This window comes from Rhinolophus ferrumequinum, chromosome 8 (assembly GCF_004115265.2).
Source record: "Rhinolophus ferrumequinum isolate MPI-CBG mRhiFer1 chromosome 8, mRhiFer1_v1.p, whole genome shotgun sequence".
NCBI classification, from domain to species: Eukaryota; Metazoa; Chordata; class Mammalia; order Chiroptera; family Rhinolophidae; genus Rhinolophus; species Rhinolophus ferrumequinum.
The window spans coordinates 90,915,498-90,935,097 of record NC_046291.1 but is presented as its reverse complement, the minus strand read 5'-3'; the positions used below and the strand labels follow the sequence as shown (position 1 = coordinate 90,935,097).

General features: G+C 37.1%; 1 protein-coding gene across 4 annotated transcripts in view; it reads right to left on the bottom strand.

The window, feature by feature from the left end:
- The window catches only part of PTPN4 (protein tyrosine phosphatase non-receptor type 4), a 172,639-nt gene that overhangs the window by 29,105 nt on the left and 123,934 nt on the right, over nt 1-19,600 (bottom strand). For all 4 annotated transcript variants that reach the window (XM_033111995.1, XM_033111996.1, XM_033111998.1 and 1 more), the window contains 5 exons: nt 18,305-18,430; nt 16,223-16,381; nt 5,072-5,231; nt 2,024-2,107; nt 1,874-1,930 (listed from right to left, as the gene is read on the bottom strand). In XM_033111995.1, coding sequence (XP_032967886.1) covers nt 1,874-1,930; nt 2,024-2,107; nt 5,072-5,231; nt 16,223-16,381; nt 18,305-18,430 — 586 coding nt within the window. The remainder of the gene's footprint in view (nt 1-1,873; nt 1,931-2,023; nt 2,108-5,071; nt 5,232-16,222; nt 16,382-18,304; nt 18,431-19,600) is intronic.

The following is a 19,600-nucleotide window of genomic DNA, read 5'->3' as shown; positions in this document are numbered from 1 at the left end:
GGAATTGTCAGGTCAAAAGATACACATTTGATTAAAAAGTTTTAGTTAAAATTTTTGTTTTTAGCTAAGTTATACATCATACAGTTTAAAGAATTGGTCTGTAAGATTTTTAAGACAAGAAACTATTTCTTGTATTCTTCCCTACCATCTTTCCCTGCTCTAGAGGCAAAATCTTTCAACATTTTAACTACATCTTTTACCTTTACCTCAGTATCTGTTCCTTAATATCCCCATTTGGTTTTTCTTAATTTTCTATTTTAGTTGTTATCTAACTTTCTACTCGATAGGTGAAAATATAGCAATCTTATCCCCTCATTTGCAGTCCCAAACACATACATATTTCCCATTAAACATATACTAAATAAATAATTTTGGATTATTTCCCCCATCTTTGTCCCCATCTTTCATATGCATAGTAGACTCGAGTCATTTTATATATCATATCCAGTCCTGACCCCACTGACCACAAAATTTGCTTAAAAGAGGGTATCTGATCCAAACTGGACCTATGACTGGTTTACTTCCCAGGAGTCTATAATTTGGACAGGTTTAATCACTCTGGGTTGCCGAGCTGGTAATATGTAAACCTGGAAGTTACTAGCAGTCATATCGGACCACATGGATTAAGGAGTGGAACAGTGGTAGCTAAACAATTTCTATTTAGTAGAGATTTAGAAGTCATAATTGTATTTGAAGGTAGAGTGTGTGTGGTGGTGGTGATGTTACAGGACTTGACATGAAGCTGCTACTAAGCACACTGTTTGTATTTAGAGTATGTTACTTGGAGTGGCTTGATGAGGCTGATCTAGTGTACGACTTGGTTTGCACTGAGACAGAAGAATGGAACAGTCATATAAAGAGAGATGAAATATAGAGAGTGACTGATGATTTTAAAAGTTCTTTCTAGAGGTCCGACTGCATTCCTGTCCTTGGATTTTGTGAGATCTCTATAGCTCTACGATGAATTTTGTATTTATGCTAAACCAGGGGTATTCCATGAGTAAGGACCCTGTTATTTGCAACCAACCAAGTCCTTAAAACCCAGAACCAAAACCATATATCATGATATCCTTAATCAATCTTGGCTGTGATTTTCAAACCAACTTTGAGATTGCTGCAAAGCACCCAAAATAGCATAACTGGCCTCTTTCTCTCAGGCTGCTGGTTCATACTTTTCCTCGGGTGGGGGATAGTTAAATGACAAAGGGTGCTGATCGAAAAGTCCTTGAAGACCACTTAGGCAACGACGTAAATGTAAACTGAAAGCAATATTTGCTATATATAAGAGCAATAAAGATAATACACCCATAGTTAATTAAGAATTGTCCTATGATCAGCATAAAGTAATTGAGTGCCGAGGCTGCATGAGGGGAATGGGGGGATTCCTTATAATGGGTATCTAAATCTCTGCTTTTATTTAGAATGTTAATAAGAAGAAGCTTAAAAATTGCCCTTATAGGGGAAAAAAAAATCACTGGTACTATTTCTATTTAAAGTAAAAATTTTAAACATAGAGTAGGTAAATAGTATCTAGGTAAACAATTCTAAATGAAAAACAAGCAAATAAACAGTAAATGAAAAATATACCTCTCTCTACATTTTGCTGTTTAAAGAGGTCATACTTTAGAAGCATTGAAAGTCATAAACAGCTTCTTTGTAGGGACAAGGATTTTAAAATCTCTTATAGACAGGGAATAAACAAAAACTAACTTTCCAGCAATTTAAGATATTAAGCCAACATTGGAAACTTGACAAATTAAAAGAAATCATTGGCTTTTTCTTTATTGAAACTAACAAAAATACTATTGTATTTAAATTTATTGTATTTCATATTCTCGAAAATAGGATTTACTTGCAAGATTAGGTAACTCACAGGTGTTCCTGGCGCTACTCGGGACACGATCACAGGCATCTTCTGATCATATCCTCCCTTAAAAACAAAGCAAATCAAACATTAGACAAACATTAGCGAAACAGAAACATCTTAATTTAAAAACTGAGTACAATATAAATTTTAGATTACCTTTACATTGAATCCAAACCTTCCATTTTCATCAGGTTTCATTCTGATTAGAACAAGATTATCGTGTGGAATACCACCATTAGGCTTAAAAACATAAAAATAAATAACTTATAATTTTCTTCATTTATAATCTATCCTTCACATATACATGAAGTACGCTTTTTTGTATGCTGATGTTTCACATATATGAAATCACACAGTATACAGTCATTTGTTACTGGCTTCTTTCACTTACCATGTTTTATTCTTGCTCTCCAAAGATACGTGTTTGGCTAATTCTTACTTATCCACCAAGACACAGTCAGAGGTGATCACTTCTTGGAAGCCTTTCCTTAACCCCACAGCTGCATTAGTTATTTTTATATACTTTTGAATTCTCTATAATCACTTCTAATTATAGAACTTATATTGCCTTCAAATTGTCTTCATACTTGCTTGCTCTAGATCCCATCCTCTCTTCCATACTCAAGAATATTGCTATAGCAATTCTCTACTCTCCTGAATTATCCATTTCCCTGCCTTCTGGGAAATATTCTTGTTTCTCCCATTAAAAAAACCCAAAACCCAAAAAATTCACTCTGGATTCCACTTTCTCTCCTTCCTCTTGCTGCTAAACTTCTTGAAAGAGTTATTGACATTTGCTGTCTTTATTTCCTCTAATCCCATCCTTCTGGAGTCCGGTTTTCATCCCCAACACTCCACCAAAACTGACCTCCAATTAAGGTCACCAAAATTTTCACATTGCTTCAGTGTTCGATTCTCAGTCCTCATCTTACCTGACTTACCAGTAGCATGTGACAAAGTTGGTTACTATCTCTGTGATTTCTTCTCATCAGCCATTTGACTACCTTTCTGTCTGCATCTCCTCAATCTTCTTTGCTGGTTTCTTTCAGCTTCCTCATATTTACAATTTAGAGGACCAAATACTCAATTTCTAGAACCTCTTATTAGGTTATCTACAGACACCACATTTCCTTGTTGATTTCTTCCTGTCTCATAATTTTAAATACTGTCTACATGCCATCAGCTCTCATTGTCGTAACTCTTCCTTCAATTCCAGAATCCTATCCCCAAATGGATTTCTAATAGACAGCTCAAATTAACAGGTCCCAAACTGAGGTCCTGATATTCCACCCATACCTGCTCTACCTGTAGCCTTTCACATCTCAGTAAATGGCAACTTTGTCCTTCTAGTTGTTCAGGGCAAAAACCTTGCTGTCATCCTTGATTTCTCTTTCTCTAGTACTCCACGTCCAATCCATTGGCATATTATGTTAGCTCTATTCTAAAAATATACCCCAAATATAGTCACATCTCATTCCTTCTGCACCCACCACCCTGGTCCAAATCACCACTGATTGCTTGGAATACTTTATACCTTGTAACAACTATCTCTACTACCCTGGTTTCAGTCTATTTTCAACACAACAGCCAGAGTGATAATGTTAAAACTTAAGTGACATCATGTGACTTCTCTCTTCAGATATGTATATCCATTTGCTTCCTATCTCACTCAGGGTTAAAATACAAAATCTTTTTAAGACCGGCTTTTAAGATCTGGCCCCACCTCCCGTGCTTCTCTGTCTCCTCCTCATGTGCTTCTTTTGCTCTGGCCACCCCTCCCGTGCTTCTCTGTCTCCTCCTCATGTGCTTCTTTTGCTCTGGCCACACTGACTCCCTTGCTGTTCCTTGGCCATCAGTCGTATCTTTGTACCTGCGACTCCCTCAGCTAACCAACACGGCTTAGCACTAAGTCTACCACTGGCTTACACTATTTAAAATTGTAACACTCTACTCTTGCAATTCCTTAGCCCCTTCCTGTTTTATGTTTCTCCCCAGCATTTATATTATCTAATATGCTAGATGTTTAAACTATTAACGTTGTTTACTGTTTGTCTTGCCATTATCCCCCAGAATGTAAGTAACTTGAAGGCAGAGGGATTTTTTTCCCTATTTTATTCCGTTATAGCCCCAAAGCCTATGACAATGCACTGAATATATCAGTTACTCGGTAAGTAATTTTTGCATGAATGGAAAAACAAACTAGACCGTAGATTATTTAACAGCAAGGACCATGTTTTGTTTCTGTATTCCCACTACCCACCAACGTACTTTAGCAGACAGAAAGACCTCAACAACTATGAACCGATGAATGAATAAATGATACAAAAGAATCACCACATAGATAGCACTAAAACTGCCATTTCTGGTAAGGATTTTGCTCTCTTTTTGATGTGTCTGTGGTGGTGGAGCAATAGTGTGGGAGAACAGAGTGTTGCCTGTGTGTGGCCTTTCAACTTTAGTTAATGTTGGAGGGCTATAGGTGAACAAATGAGAGGGCCATGAGTGTCATGGCTACCGGAAACTTCTGGTGCTGCCAATACCTGCTGTGGATTCTCCTCTCCCTGCATCTTATTTTATTCCCTGAGGTCCCTTAAAGATTCCCGAAACACACTCATATTTTGTCTGTGCTTACACTTCTTTACGAACACAGTCTATTTTTAAAATTTATTGACAATCTCACATTTGATTTATTTACATCTACCTGAGAAAGCAATAAAAGTTCATAAATCAGAGGATTCTAACAATTCACCATTTTTTGTGGTAAAAGCATGTTCTCTAAGGCAAAAGTATCAATATAATTCATACGTATATTTTGTAGAAGAAAGAGTGATCACATACTGTAAGGACTTGTACTCAATTTCAAAAGGTTGATGAAAATGATAAAGTCTCTGCACTCAGTGAATTATATAATAAAGTTAATGGTATTTAATGGATTATTAGCATTTGTTCTGGAAATGTTGTGTTTTCCAAGATTAAAATCCACATAAATTTGTTAAGAATTAATTTCTAGAGCAATGAACATTTTATAAATGATAATAAAAGGAAATTCCACAATTGGATTATATCGTGGCATAATTCATGAGCAAACATATAATGAAAAAGACAAAGTACTATAACTTACAGATAAAACATGACACAGTACAAAAGAAATTTCATTTATGATTTAAAAATTTCAAAGAAATGAGTACATTTGAAGCTACTTACAGTAGATTTTTCTGGGGAAGATGGAACATCAAATGTTTCATTAATATGGTTTTCCAGATCTTGTTGAGAATGTGAATATTGAATTTGGTTCCAACTGTTTTTCTTCGATTGTTTGGGTGGTAAAGCTGGTGGCTGCCCATCAACAGGGGTCTCTTGTGATCTAGATAGGAAAAAAGGAAAAGAATGAATATTTTGGAAATTGTCTTACAGAACTGTTATTTTAAGAACTAGGGTCAAACAACTCAGATATTTACAATGTCTAGCAGGAGACAGACTTTAAATACCATTTTTATTTGCAAGTGTCTCTGCTTAATGAAATATTTCTTTGAAATATTAAAACTTTGAAATGTAAGTAGCAAATCTAGTTTTCTACTTTATTAAATCTGTAAACAATCCTACATATAATAAAAACCAGGGGTGCCAAAAAATGTATACAAGTGGACACTTTGGTCAAAGCTGCAAGCAGTAGTTCGCCATAATCAGAAGTGTCTGGACGCTGATGGTAACCACTTTGAGCACCTCTTGTAATTGCAGAAGTCAAACGTGACTTGTATTCATCTTTTGTTACCGGTATATATTATTACAATAATTATTCATCTTTTGTTACCGGTATATATTATTACAATAGTTTTTTCCTTTCTTAAAATGTGTATATATTTTTTGGCACCCTCTGTATAGTTTAAGGGTATCCCTATGAAGATATTTATTTCAATCTAGTGTAACAATGTACACACCTTTCCAAAAATATTTTTTATAGGTTTTTAGTGAAGTTATATATGTAGCCAGGGAATAAGGCAAAGAGAAATCAGAACTCAGAGTTGAGACATTCCACAGATAAAACACCTGTTCCAGTCTAGAGAAGTTAAGTGATTGGCTCAATTTATTTAGAAATAAGACACAATTCATGAAAGTAATGAGCTCAATACTGCAACAAGGATTAGAATCTGAGTGAAAATGCTGAGATCCCTGAAAAGACAAAACTGGATGAGACATTGTCAGAATATGATTTAAGGTGAGGAAGCAAAAATTCAATTAACATTAGAGAGAATAAGCCTCAATCTATGACAGTAGGAATTGATAAAAAGAGCTGGGTATAATAGGGAAGGCTTCAAGGTAAAAACTGTAGCTTTTAAGAACAAGCACAGTGTATGTTACTAACATTACTTGTGAGTTTTTCACAAAGGCCAGAAGGGGGAACCAGTGGGTTCAACTTGTATCCTAGGAAGCATGCATCTGAGAAGCTGAGGAGTTGAAAATAGGCTAGAGGAAAATGGTTCTTGAGAAGGGCACTGACCATCACTGGGGTTATTATTTATCTCTACATGGCAGGAGGTCTTTAGGGGGAAATAAAAGAGTTACTGTTCATTGCCTAAGAACAGTTGACAGCTACTGTGTCAAGCTCCATGGCTGCTTCTGTGGTACTCGGGCACAGATTTCACCCAGTGTCTGCTTATTTTTGTTCACTGACAATAGATGCCTAAGATAACAAGCCATAAGGTCGTGGGGAAGTGGACCTGTGTTAATTATATTATTGCTCTAAAAATTAATCTCCACCCCTCCTAGTTCGACATTTGGCTTGGCCCTATGACTTGCTGTGGCCAATGAAATATGAGAAGTGGTGTGTATCACTTTTGAAAGGAAGCGCTAAGAAATAGCTCATGATTCATTGTACTTCTCTTTCTCCTCAGCCCTGAGATTAGCCATGTCCCAAAACATGGACTGCTGTTAGCCTGGGTCCTGGGACGAACATGACATGGAATTGAGCCAGTCGATCCATGATGTACATATAATGTAAGAAAGAAATAACCTTTGTTGTAAGTCAGTGTAAGTTGGGGTTAATTTGCTACTACGGCATAATTTAGCTCGATAACTAATACAGAGATTACAGCCAGAGTGGCCCTTAGATACATATGATCTCCCTTGGCAGAGAATCTGTGAACTTTATTTAGAGGCTTGCTGCTAGATACCTGGTACATAGACAAGCTAAAAGTTTGAATAGTGCCAAGGAAGTCAGCCAGGATTAACAATAAATGGTGTAACTCTATGGTCCTCCAGGGAGGTTTCTCCTAATGAGAATACAGTCCTGCAATTCTATAAGCGAGTATAAAATATAATCTTTAAATAAGCAGGTAAACAATAATGTCCACTCAGCTGAGCTTTCCTCATAGCAGTCTGTAGGGCACAAAACACTCTAAATTCTGATAAGCCTGTAAGACTGTATCAGAGACCATATCTCTCCTTTTCAGCAAAAGCTTCTTTGAGGTCTACCTTGATGGCCAGGGATTCTAGGTAGAAACATACGGTTTTTATGTAGCTAGTTTCAACTGCCAAGAACCCACGCCTCTAAATTCAATACATTCAAGTGCTGCTGGTACAGAAAAATGTTCCTAACGATTAGAGTACAGACATCTACCTCAGTTGTGCCCTGCTGCAAGGATTAGGAAAGATGAAGATGGAAATCCCTTGGCAGAGGCCCTCAGATCTGTCGTTTCTAAAAAGCAGTTGATTAAAAGCCTCCAAGACTTTACAAAATCCAGAAGTCCCTGGACTCCACATGTAGCAATCAATAGGTCTTATTCCCTACTTAGGGTTAAGAGTGTAAGGTGAACAGAAACTTTTCTTCTAGTTTTGCATACAGCTAGCTGCCACAGCCAGCAAGCATTTAGTCTCAAAATTAAAGGTCCGTAGGGAAGAGTATAAAGTTGAGATTGGATGGGAATAAAGTCAGACCAACTTTCTTTACTCTTGGTCCAGCTAACAATGGAAGTACAGCGCCAAAACAAACAGCCAGGACCAACGTGAGCCTGCTCTGCAGTGCAGTACCTAATGAGCCAAACCTGATGGGTGAGCTAACAATGGCGCTGCCCAGCACAGGAAGGACAGAACTGACATCATGCGACATGTTGCTACACCTTTTGAATCTGAAGTTTGGGGGTTAAAGATTAGGCATGTATGGTCAAAAAAAGCTCCACAAGTGATATTTATTATGCACTTATGATTAGAAAGCATTTTCCTAAAACAGTAGTTGCCAATTCATGACTTGTGGGACAATTTTGGCCAACATACATATGGCCCATTCATTGCTTTTGTAAAATGTGAGTTAACTACCATTTAAAAAGTTACATTCAAATCCGGATTTCCAGAATTAAAAGTGGGAGCTCTGGAAAGAATGGACCTTCACTATAAGTTGTCAACCACTGGACCAAGCCAGATGATAGCTGCTGCCTTTAAATGGGCCGTGGGCATTCTAGTTTACTGGAATCCCACCCAGTGTTACTTGCCAGACTCCAGTGGGTATTTGAGTATAACCTCTTCTTTAAACACTCATACTCTGCAGGAAGACACAGATAGGAAGGGAGCCCAAGCATACAGTTGGGGCCGGCATTTAAGCCAAATTCTAAGAAAAGGTGAAGAGACTGTAGTAGAGGATTAGCCAAGATGTAACAGAGGCAAGGAGAATAAATTTTGGATTTCAGGACAGGGGCTTCCTGCCTTGTCTTATTGTTTTACGTAACTTTCTTATTAAAGTAACTTCTCAGAGGGTTGGACAAGCTTTCCACATGCATAATTGCTATTAAAGTTAGGCTGGTCGGGAAGCTTCTACAAACCAATGACGTGCTTTCCCAGTAATCCTGTTAACTATCTTTCCATTTTATATATTTCAAATTTATAAAATATGTATAACCAAACTATTTCTTTGTTTTTCTCCCCCTGCCACCATCTACTTACCTATCTAAAATACAGTCAATAAATGTAACTAAGGATGTCAACACTGACTCCTGAAGCTCATCTTTTGGACAAAGGCTATCAATTATATTTTAAAGACATACTCCAAAAGATTTAATTTATTACAACAAATGATAACTTGCTTCTACATATCTAATGTAGAGCTGTCAAATGCAATTTATTACTCAATTATTTAGTAAGATGACTTTCATAGGTAAACCATGCATTATAATTAGAAATTATAATACATTTAAATAATGTCATGAAACAAGCCAGTTTTAAAAATGATACCATTTCTAAGCACACTTCCCCCCAAACAACAATAACAACAACAACAAAAACTTCAAAACAAAACAAAAAACTGCTAAGTATAACAGAATGAAGAGACATCATACATTTGGGAAGAACAACCAAGCAGCATAGTAGAACACAGCCACAGTAGAAATAACAGTTGGCACCCTGAAGGAAGGGACCCGTAACTTAAAGAGAAGGCCAGCATCTACTATCAGGTGGTTTAGACAGGACTAGGGAAATAGAAACCAAAGAAAAAAGTAGGGACCAGGACTTTGGCTAGAGTCTTATAAGTAGAGGTAATCATTTGGCTTTAAAGATGGGAGTTGGAGAAGATCGAACATAGGGAGATTATAGAAACACTGTCATTCCAAAGGGATTGTTTTAGTTACTTAAAAAATGAGCAAGATAAACCCTGAAAATTGTGAATTAAAAAAAAAAAAAGATGTCAAAGGATTTCCAGTCAAGATGGTAGAGTAGATAAACACTACGCTTGCCTTCTCTCACAAGCACATTGAAATTACAACTAAACTACAGAACAACCTTCATTGAGAGACCTCCTGAAGTCTAGCTGAACCGAAGTCCTATATCTAAGGACATACAGAAGAAACGTGAGACTGATAGGAGGGGCAGAGACGACCATCCCCATGTGTGACCATTAAAAATCAGGCGGCATATCTCACCCGTGGAGGCCTCCCCACCAAGTTCCACAGCTCAGGGTTCCAGTACTGGGAAGAGAAGCCCCCATAACCTCTGGTTATGAAAACCAGCGGAGATTGTGGTTGAGTGAGATGAAGGGTGGCAGAAGCCCTAGGTATCCCTCTTAAAGTGCCTGCACATGGACTTACTTGCTGACAGACTCACTTGCTCTGAGCTTCAGCTCTGGGACAGCAGCTCGAAAGGTGCCAGAGACATATGGGGAGGAACTAAGTTGTCTGGCTGCAGAGTGAGGGCTAGAGGGGCAGCTTTCTCAGATAGAAATGCTGATAGAATCCATTCTTTGTTTAGTCCTCCCCCCTCCCAGCATGCAGACACAGGCAGATGCCATATCTGAATCTCCAACATCCTAGCTTACACCATTTGTTCTCTTCACCCTGGTGATTCCCTGAGATGCCGCCCCATCCAATTTGAGGCACCCACCCAAGCAGCAACAATCAACTGGCTTTTCCATACAAACAGCCTGTCTTGCTCATGCTGCAGACTTTCCTAAAATATCTCAAAGGTTCACAAACCCCAAACAAGCAGCATTCGGCTTTGACATGTCCTGTACATCTTGCTGAACAACCCCAATCTCAGCACTAATGGCAGCAGGCCTCGATCCTGGCTTGGCCTCTTGAAGCACCTCCAAGCCCAGCACGGATGGTGGCAATCTGCAGATTGCTTTGTGGCTCATGCCAGGTGGTCCCGGGCAGGATACAGGTAGTGGTTGAATTTGGAAAGTGGTAGTGCACCGCCCAGGAAGCCCTGGGGCTTCAACACCTGGTGGCCAGCTTTGGACTGAGCTGAAGTATCACCTGGCCACCTCCAAGGATGACACACCCAAACGGCAAACTGGGCAGGCACCAGAATGCTGCTAAAACGAATCCTGCTCCATAGGGGCAGCCCCTGCAAAACAGATCCTCCACTGTAGTCACAGCCAATCCTCACAATTAATGAGCCTGAGAGTCAATCCCTCTCATTGACGTGCAAACAGCAACCAATGCTCAACTACAACAGGAGGACACACAGAATGCACAGAAAGGACACACTTACAGCACTCGGTTCAGGTGACCAGGAAGAATATGCCACGGGGCCCCACAACACATCTACAACATAAGGCCACTCTACTAAGATTGGGATACATAGCAGCCTGACCTATACATAGAAACAAACACAAGGAGGCAGCCAAAATGGGGAGACAAAGAAACATTTCCCAAATAAAAGAACAGAACAAAACTCCAAAACTGAACTAAACAAAATAGAGACAAGCAATCTACGAGATGCAGAGTTCCAAACACTGCTTATAAGGATGCTCAATGATCTCAGGGAGAACTTCAACAAAGAGATAGGAAACATAAAAATGGAGATAGAAAACATAAAAAGAACCTGTCAGAAATGAACTATACAATAACTGAAATGAATACTTTAGAGGAAAATCAACAGGTTCGATGAAGCAGAAGATCAAATCAGCAATTTCGAAGGAAGAGAACATCCAATAAGGATAAGAAAAACAAAAAAGAATGAAAGGAAAATGAGGATAGTTTAAGGGGCCTCTGGGATAACACCAAGCATCCAATATTCACATTATAGGGGTACCAGGAGGAGAAGAGAGAGAGCAAGGAATCAAAAACCTATTTGAAATAAAAATGATGGAAAACTTCCCTAACCTGGAGAAGGGAATAGACATACAAGCCCAGGAAGCACAGAATCCCAAACAAGATGAACCCAAAGAGGCCCACATCAAGACACATCATAATTAAAATGCCAGGGTTAAAGACAAATAGAGAATCTTAAAAACAGCAAGAGAAAAGCAGTTAGTTACCTACAAGGGAGTTCCTATGAGATTGTCAACTGATTTCACAAGAAAACCTTTGCAGCCCAGAAGGGACTGGCACAAAATAGTTAAGCAAAGACCTACAACCCAGGTTATACTACCCAGCATAACTATTATTTAGAATTGAAGGACAAAGAGCTTCCTAAAGAAGAAAAAGCTAATGGAATTCATCACCACCAAACCAGTATTACAAGGAATTTTAGAGGGACTTCTTTAACACGAAAAGGAGGAAAAAAAAATAGATAAAAAATGTAAATAATAAAATGGCAATAACTACTTTTCTATCAACAATTACTTTAATGTAAATGGATTAAATGCTCCAATAAAAAGATAGGGTGGGTGAATGGATAAGAAAATAAGACTTAATATATGCTACCTAGAAGAGACTCAAGTCAGATTGAAAGACACAGAGATTGAAAATAAGGGAAAAAGATATTTCATGAAAAAGGAAATGAAAAAATAAAAGCTAGAGTAGCAATACTTATAGCAGACAAAATACTTTAAAACAAAGGCTATAACAAGAGACAAAGAAGGACTCAGTAATCCCACTTCTGGGTGTTTATCCAAAGAAACACAAAACACTACTTCGAGGGCACATGTGTATCCTTATGTTCATTTCTGCATTGTTTACAATGGCCAAGATGTGGAGGCAGCCTGGGTGTCCGTCAATAAATGAATGGATAAAGAGGAGGTGGTACACACCTGCAATGGAATATTGCTTGGTCAGGAAAGGGAATGGGTTCTTGCCATCTGTGGCTGCATAGACGATGCACTGTGGGTACTGTGAGGGTACTGTGCTGAGTGGAGTATGTCAGACAGAGAAAGACAGAGGCAATGTGATTCTGCTTATATGTGGAATCTAAAGAACAAAATAAACAAACAAAACAGAAACAGAACATTTTGATAGTTGCCAGATGGGTGGAGGGTTTGGGGGCTGGGTGAAAAAGGGGAAGTGACTAACAAGTACAAATTGGTTATTACACAATAGTCATGAGGATGTAGGGTATAGCATAAGATATGTAGTCAATAATATTGTAATAACTATATATGGTGTCAGATGGGTACTAGATTTATTGGGGTGATAGATGGGAGGGGGTTTGGGGAACAGAGTGAAAAATGTGACGGGATTAAGAAGTACATATTAGTAGTTACAAAATAGTCATTGGGATGCAAAGTAAAGCATAGGGAATATAGTCAATAATATTGTGATAGCGTGGTACAGTATCAGACAGTTGCTGGATTTATCACTGTGATCACTTCTTTAGGTATATAAATGTTAAATAACTATGGTGTACTCTTGAAACTAATATGATGTTGTATGTTAGCTATATTTTAATAAAAATCTTTAAAAAAGATGTTGAAGGTTCAACTGTATATACATACCTTTTATAGAAGCATCAAGTTTATATAATTTAAGACTAGAAAACAAACAGAAACAATATTCTTTGCAGAGACTAATATAAACTTACCAGGAATGATGGCTCCTTTTAAAACTCTCATTTTCTAAGATACATACCAGGAACTCATGACTCCTTCAATTACAATCACTATTGTCATCCAAGTCTCTCCTGAGCATTTAACCCTACTATACTTTATATTAGTTCGTAAGATACAGATAAAATTCTGGTTCAAAATTCAGGATTCTTGACACTCTGACATTCAGAGTATTTCAAAGTAATCACCATTTCAGATTGACTACTAAGTAATGCTCAAGGCAATTTAAAAAGTATATATAAACTCTCAGGGATATGAGTAATGTAGGAATAGAACTGAAAATGTCGTATTATTGTATCAGTAGGAATTCATTCCAAAATCAAGGTCCCAGACCTGAGATTCTGGGTTTCCACCAAACTCCACGTCCCTGATCTTAGCTGCCAAATCCAAGGAGTGGAGACTTTTTCCAGAGATGGAGGGCAGGTAAGTATACTGCAGCCGTAACAGCCCAGGGACATGCAATTAGTCTTGTCGTCACAAGTACTAATAGGTGTGTCCTCTGAGTTCCCATGGCTTGATACCTCCTTCCATCTGCACCCTATTTGGTTCTTTTATTTCCTTGTCCTAGAGCAGCCTAGTATTTGCAGGGTCCATGACATATGAGACTTGATCAAGATTGGCATGGGAATTGGGTTAAGCTGAGCCTGGAGATGAAGTTAGTGCCAGTAGCTCAGAGGGGCAGAGGGAAGGCAAATCTTTGATGACTAAGCCACAGAAATTGATGAGGTACGGACAAAGCTGTGGTAACTCATTAGATAGGATTAGAATGGGACAATCCATGAAAAAAATGGCTCAGGAAAATGGATTTAACACTTGAGGGGTATGAAGTTGAGAATTTGGGAAATTCTTCACTCTGTTTACTTAGTCATCCATACTTCAAACATGCAGACAGATAAATGGTACATAAATACTTAAGAGATGCCAGTATATATCACAAAAATTAACTGAAAGAAGCTATGTAATTACTACAGTTAACACCTACTAAGCACTTTTTCTCTGCTGAACTATGCGTCTCATTAAATGTCACAGCAATTTTATGAGGTAGATATTATCAGGCTATTTTTACAGGTGAGGAAATCGAAGCTTACAGAGATAAAATAATATACCCAAGGTCACATAATTAGAAGTGGTGAAACCAAGTTTTAAACCCAGTTTGAACGCAGAGCTTGTGCTCTTAACACTATGTTATAGTTGTACCTCAAAGAAAATCACTGTAAAAAGCAGGAGTGAAGTTATTTTAAATTAGGTGTTTGCAAACTTTTGGTAGCAGTGGACTCTTCTTCAAATGAAATGCTTCGCAGAAGCCAATTTATAAAACAAACAAAAGCTAAGCAACCCTCTTACCTGCCAGTATGTGAGGCCTCAACAGACCTATTTTCTATGATTCCATTTTGGTTATAAGTGGTAGTATTGTTGTAGTTTGAATTCTAACAGAAACTACTTATATTTAAATGAACAGAATGCAAGATCAGTAGAGACCAGGGCTCTAATAACATACATATTTACTTTAGTTGGTAACATATTTCTAACTCAATGATTTTAATATATTCAAAACCAGTATTTGTCTAAAATAATCCAAAGGCGGGGGTGGGAACCAGGGCTTGAGACATATACTGCTCAACATTTAGCCACATAAAAAATGTTGTGGACAAGGGATGGTGGGCCCCGCCCCCTGCAACTAAGATTGAACACTGCACCTTGAGCTGAGCTGCCGCTGAGCTCCCGGATGGCTCAGTGGGTTGGAGCGCATCCTCTCAACCATGAGGTTGCCAGTTCAATTCCTCGACTCCCGCAAGGGATGGTGGGCTGTGCCCCCTGCAACTAGCAACGGCAACTGGACCTGGAGCTGAGCTGCGCCCTTCACAACTAAGACTGAAAGGACAACAACTTGACTTGGGAAAAAGGCCTGGAAGTACACAGTGTTCCCCAATAAAGTCCTGTCCCCTGCCCCAATAAAATCTTAAAAAAAAATAAAAAAATAAAAAAAATGTTGTGGATAAATTAGTTCCTGTGTTAACTTTTGAATGTTAAGAAGAGAAAGAGGAAGACAGGAATAACAGCTGATTCTTGAACAACACAAGGGGTTAGGGCACTGACCCCCGCATACTTGAAAATCCACGTAAGACTTTTGACTCCCCCAAAAGTTCAGTTGAATGTCAGTATCTGCCAGGGACTGTTCTAGGATGCCCGTGGATACCCAAACCCAGAGATGCTCAAGTCCCTTATATAAATGGCATAAGAGCAATGTACGCAGTTGGCCCTCCACATCTGCCCATTCCCAAGCGCAGATCAAAACACTGTTTTCAGTATGGCTCCTACAGATCCAGTCACAAGTTTCTGGAGCACCTGTAACTAAATGCTTTGCTGATCACTCCACCTACTCCTCCATCCATCACTCTCAGACTCAGTCTTTCTTTAATCCTGATCACATTCACTATATCTCACACCCCTTTCTCCTTCTCAACAATGAATCTTCTTTCCTATCTTTATATCTTATATTTTACTTTTTTCTAATTCTCGCATAGTACTTCCATATGAACTGCATTATATAAACCAATAAATCAAAATGTTGCATATTAATATGAGCATGTTGTATACTACATTGATGAGATATAAATATTGAATTATGAAGCTGAATTTATGTATCAGAATATAATATGAATTTTAGAAATGATGCATGCATGTTTTCTATTACTTATTTTCATTGTGATGGTCATCGTACTTAGTTCTTCTTTGTCAGTTAATTTTTCCAACACTGTCTATTCATCCTTGTGGGCCCCTTCCTGAAAAATATTTTAAAAACCCTACCTTTCACTACTTTATTGCCTGACCACAGTGCTACATTATCTGCAGAAACATTTAAGTGTATGCACTAACAGTTCAAGAACATACTTAGTCAACAAAATAACATTGATTTCTTTTGGTTTATAGGGGGAGCACCAAGAAATCCCTGGGACAGATAAGTACATTTACAAATATATAAATTTTTAAAACACTGCAAAACTAAAATCTTGTATCAAATACCCCAATTTCCCAGATTATTTCAAATGAAACAATTTGGGGCATTATTACTTATCAGAAGGAAACCAAATGGAAAAAGTTCTTACGGTGATGATTCCAGAATGATGCTATTAGCTTGTGTTGAAGACGGAGATCTGTGATTCACAAATACTTCACTTGGAGAAGTGTGAACCACGTGGTCTACCAGATGACCAACTGAAGACGGTCGCAGCCGGGTTCCCTCTTGTGTGAATGCAGAATTTCGACTGCATAAAGAGGAAGAAAACTGAGTAAAAATGTGCTTTAATTCAATTTTTTCAAGTTTCTTAATTGTATGATTGCATTGAAAGTAGGCATGTGCTTTTAAGACTAACCACATTGACTAAGCAGAGTCTCTGACAAAAGTAGTGCGATGTAAACAGAAATAACACAAGATAGGAAGTCAAAGATCTGAGGGATTGTCAACCATCTGCCACAAGGGTTTTATCTATTCAGACATCTATTATCTCTACTAACCTTAATGTTTCTAGGTTTTAGTCACTACAACGTTGTGTCTTAATCAGCATTTATAAAATAAATGGATAAAATAAATGATTCAAAAACACCTTCGGTCTGAATCACTTTTTAATCCGTATAAATATTTTTATGTATGGGACTTTAATTCCTAACAATATTGCATAACATATTTCCATCCTCATATGTGACATAGTCACATGAATTATTATTGTCATTACTATCCATTAATTCCGATAGCTAACATTTGAGCACTTATTATGTGCCAGGTATTGTTTTAAGCATTTTACATATATCAACTCATTTAACCCTCCTAACAATACTACAAGAAGGATATTATTATTATAAATATAATTTTGTAGATGAGGAAAATAGGACAAAGATTAATTAACTTGCCCAAAGTTCCAACATACAGTGACTCCAGGGCCTGTTCTCTGAACCACTAAATTCTAAAGAGACTGTATTGTCTCTTTAGAATTTAGAAAAAGTTTTTCAGACTATACCTAAAATGTTTCATTAACCAAAAATTTGATCAGAGCTACTGCTAATTAATTAATTCAATCATCTGGTTTACATTTCTTGTTCCTGGTAACAAATGGAGAAATGGCTAGAAAAAGGACCAGCAAAAGAAGTTTCTGGATTTTCTTTAAACAAGCTAATTGACCTTGAAATACAGGCAATTTTTTTTTTTTTTTAAAAGAAAGATGATATGGCAATCTGCAATTAGCAAAGATAGAAACTTTTAAGTCTATTTTTACTAGTAGCAAGGAAGACATCTAGGTATCAGGTAACATTCTGTGAACCAAACTGTTTATGCACACATTTTACTTCCAATACAGAGGTTTATTCTTTGGCTGACAAACATCCATCAGTGACACAACTTTTAGAATTTAGTGCATTTATTGAACATTAACGTGTATCAAATATTTCTAAAGGAAGATTACTTCAAATATTATATTCTATACCAAAATTAAAATATTTTGTCTATCAGCCTTATGGGTTAATAAGGTATGTCAAATATACTGACATACATTTATTACTATGTTAATAACATATACTACAACACATTTGTTGACATTAAAAAATTAACATAACATCTTTGACTAATAAAGTTTATTAACTTACTATCTACACCAAAGCACACAGTTTTTGTGAGAAATGCTAGAATGAAGTGCATACACAGTAAATGCTGAATAACAGTACTTAGCATAACTACTATGGCTAAGCTCGTAGGAACTAATGTTGGAAATCCCTTTTTGTATACCATAGAAAGTGGCAGAGCAGTGGTTGTTCAAACAATATATGCTCCCCTAGAAATTCTATTGGAGACCACATGGATAAGGATTATAACAATAATAATATTTCCAGATTTTAAGTCTACTAATAGATCTAGATTTATTAGCCAGGGACCTTACTTTGAAAGTCAACTACGTGAGGAAGCGAGCCTCTTGTCGAGCATCCTTGCTCTACTATCTCACTTGCTGAGGCTATTCCATACCACTTACACAATGAGCTGCAGGCTGAGAGGAAAGAATGCTCTGGAGCAACAAAAATCATGTTTGATCAAAAGATTTAAATATAAAGATTTACGTATTTTGATCTCCAGGCAGTGGAAATATACAGCCAATAATTTAGAAGTAAGCAAAAATGTACATCTGATATTAGTCCGTACTTACTGATTAGGAGTTCCAGGTGGAGATCGTGATGGAAGGCTTTGTGTTTCTAACCTGTCATCAGATACTGAATTTCTGCTTACTACTTCCCAATCCATTAATTTCCGCACCAAGGGCTTACTTGGGGATCTGCAGAAATAATTTAGTATGTAAAAAATTTTATCTTGGTAGCTGAAACTATAAACCACATCTTAGAATTTGTATTAATAGATCATATCTAGATGGATAAATATGAAGTGTTTACTTATAAGCAATTAACGCATTTGGAGGCTACATATCAGATAATTTCCAAAGAAAGTAAGTCTGCTTTGTATGAAGAAGGAAGAAAAGCTAGGAAAAGTAGGAGAGAAAATAGGGAAAAGAGAAAAAAACAAGAAAAAAAGGAGAAAATAAAAAGCAAGGAAATAGATGGCTACCAAATTTTCTCAGATATTACCAATGTTATAGATAGTACTGACAATTCCTTACCATTCCAAAGTCTCTGAAACTCTAGCTTACTTTGGAATGTATGAATCAATTCTTAGTATATCATCTCCTGAATGTCCTTAAATCTAAATCCTGATCCTTTGCCTCAATGAGGGCAGGGCAAAAATGATAATTATGTATACATTTGATTTATAATTTTTCCTTTTTGTGTGCAGTAGGCCAGTGGATTTCTTTCTTTTTTATCTTTTCTTTTTAAAAAACCATTTGGAATGTTAACTATTCTGTCTCATGGTGGGCAGTAAAAGAATACGTTTTATTACCAATCTATATATTGTCATCTATCATAGTAAGAAAGATGAAAACTAAGTGATCTTTTAAAAAAAGATAATGATCTTTGCAGAGATTAAAAACCCTTATAATTTTAGGTAAGTTACCAACTAAAGTCTTTTTTACATGTAAATTCAGATAGTGGCCAAAATTCATGGAAAACACATGACATGTACTTGAATTTTTGCTTTTTGAGACGTAGGTAATATGGAGTCTAATATTATGAATTAAGCTACTTATATTAAAAAAACATAATAAACCATCTTGTAAACTGATAGTTTTACATTTCAGTAATAAATTCACTGAAGTACACAGAAATAGACTGAGCAAAAAGCATGGTAACAATGACCAAGAAAGGCTATTCAATAAAATTTAGGTGCATACAAGGAAGCATTAAAATAATGATGGAGAGGGACCCTAAATTCTAGTTTTGATCTTCCACTAACTTAGGTTTCTACGTCTACATATCTAAATTTACTAGTACAATGTATGATCCTAAGATCCTTCCTTACCTCCTGAATTTTATGATATACTAGCATCTAAGTT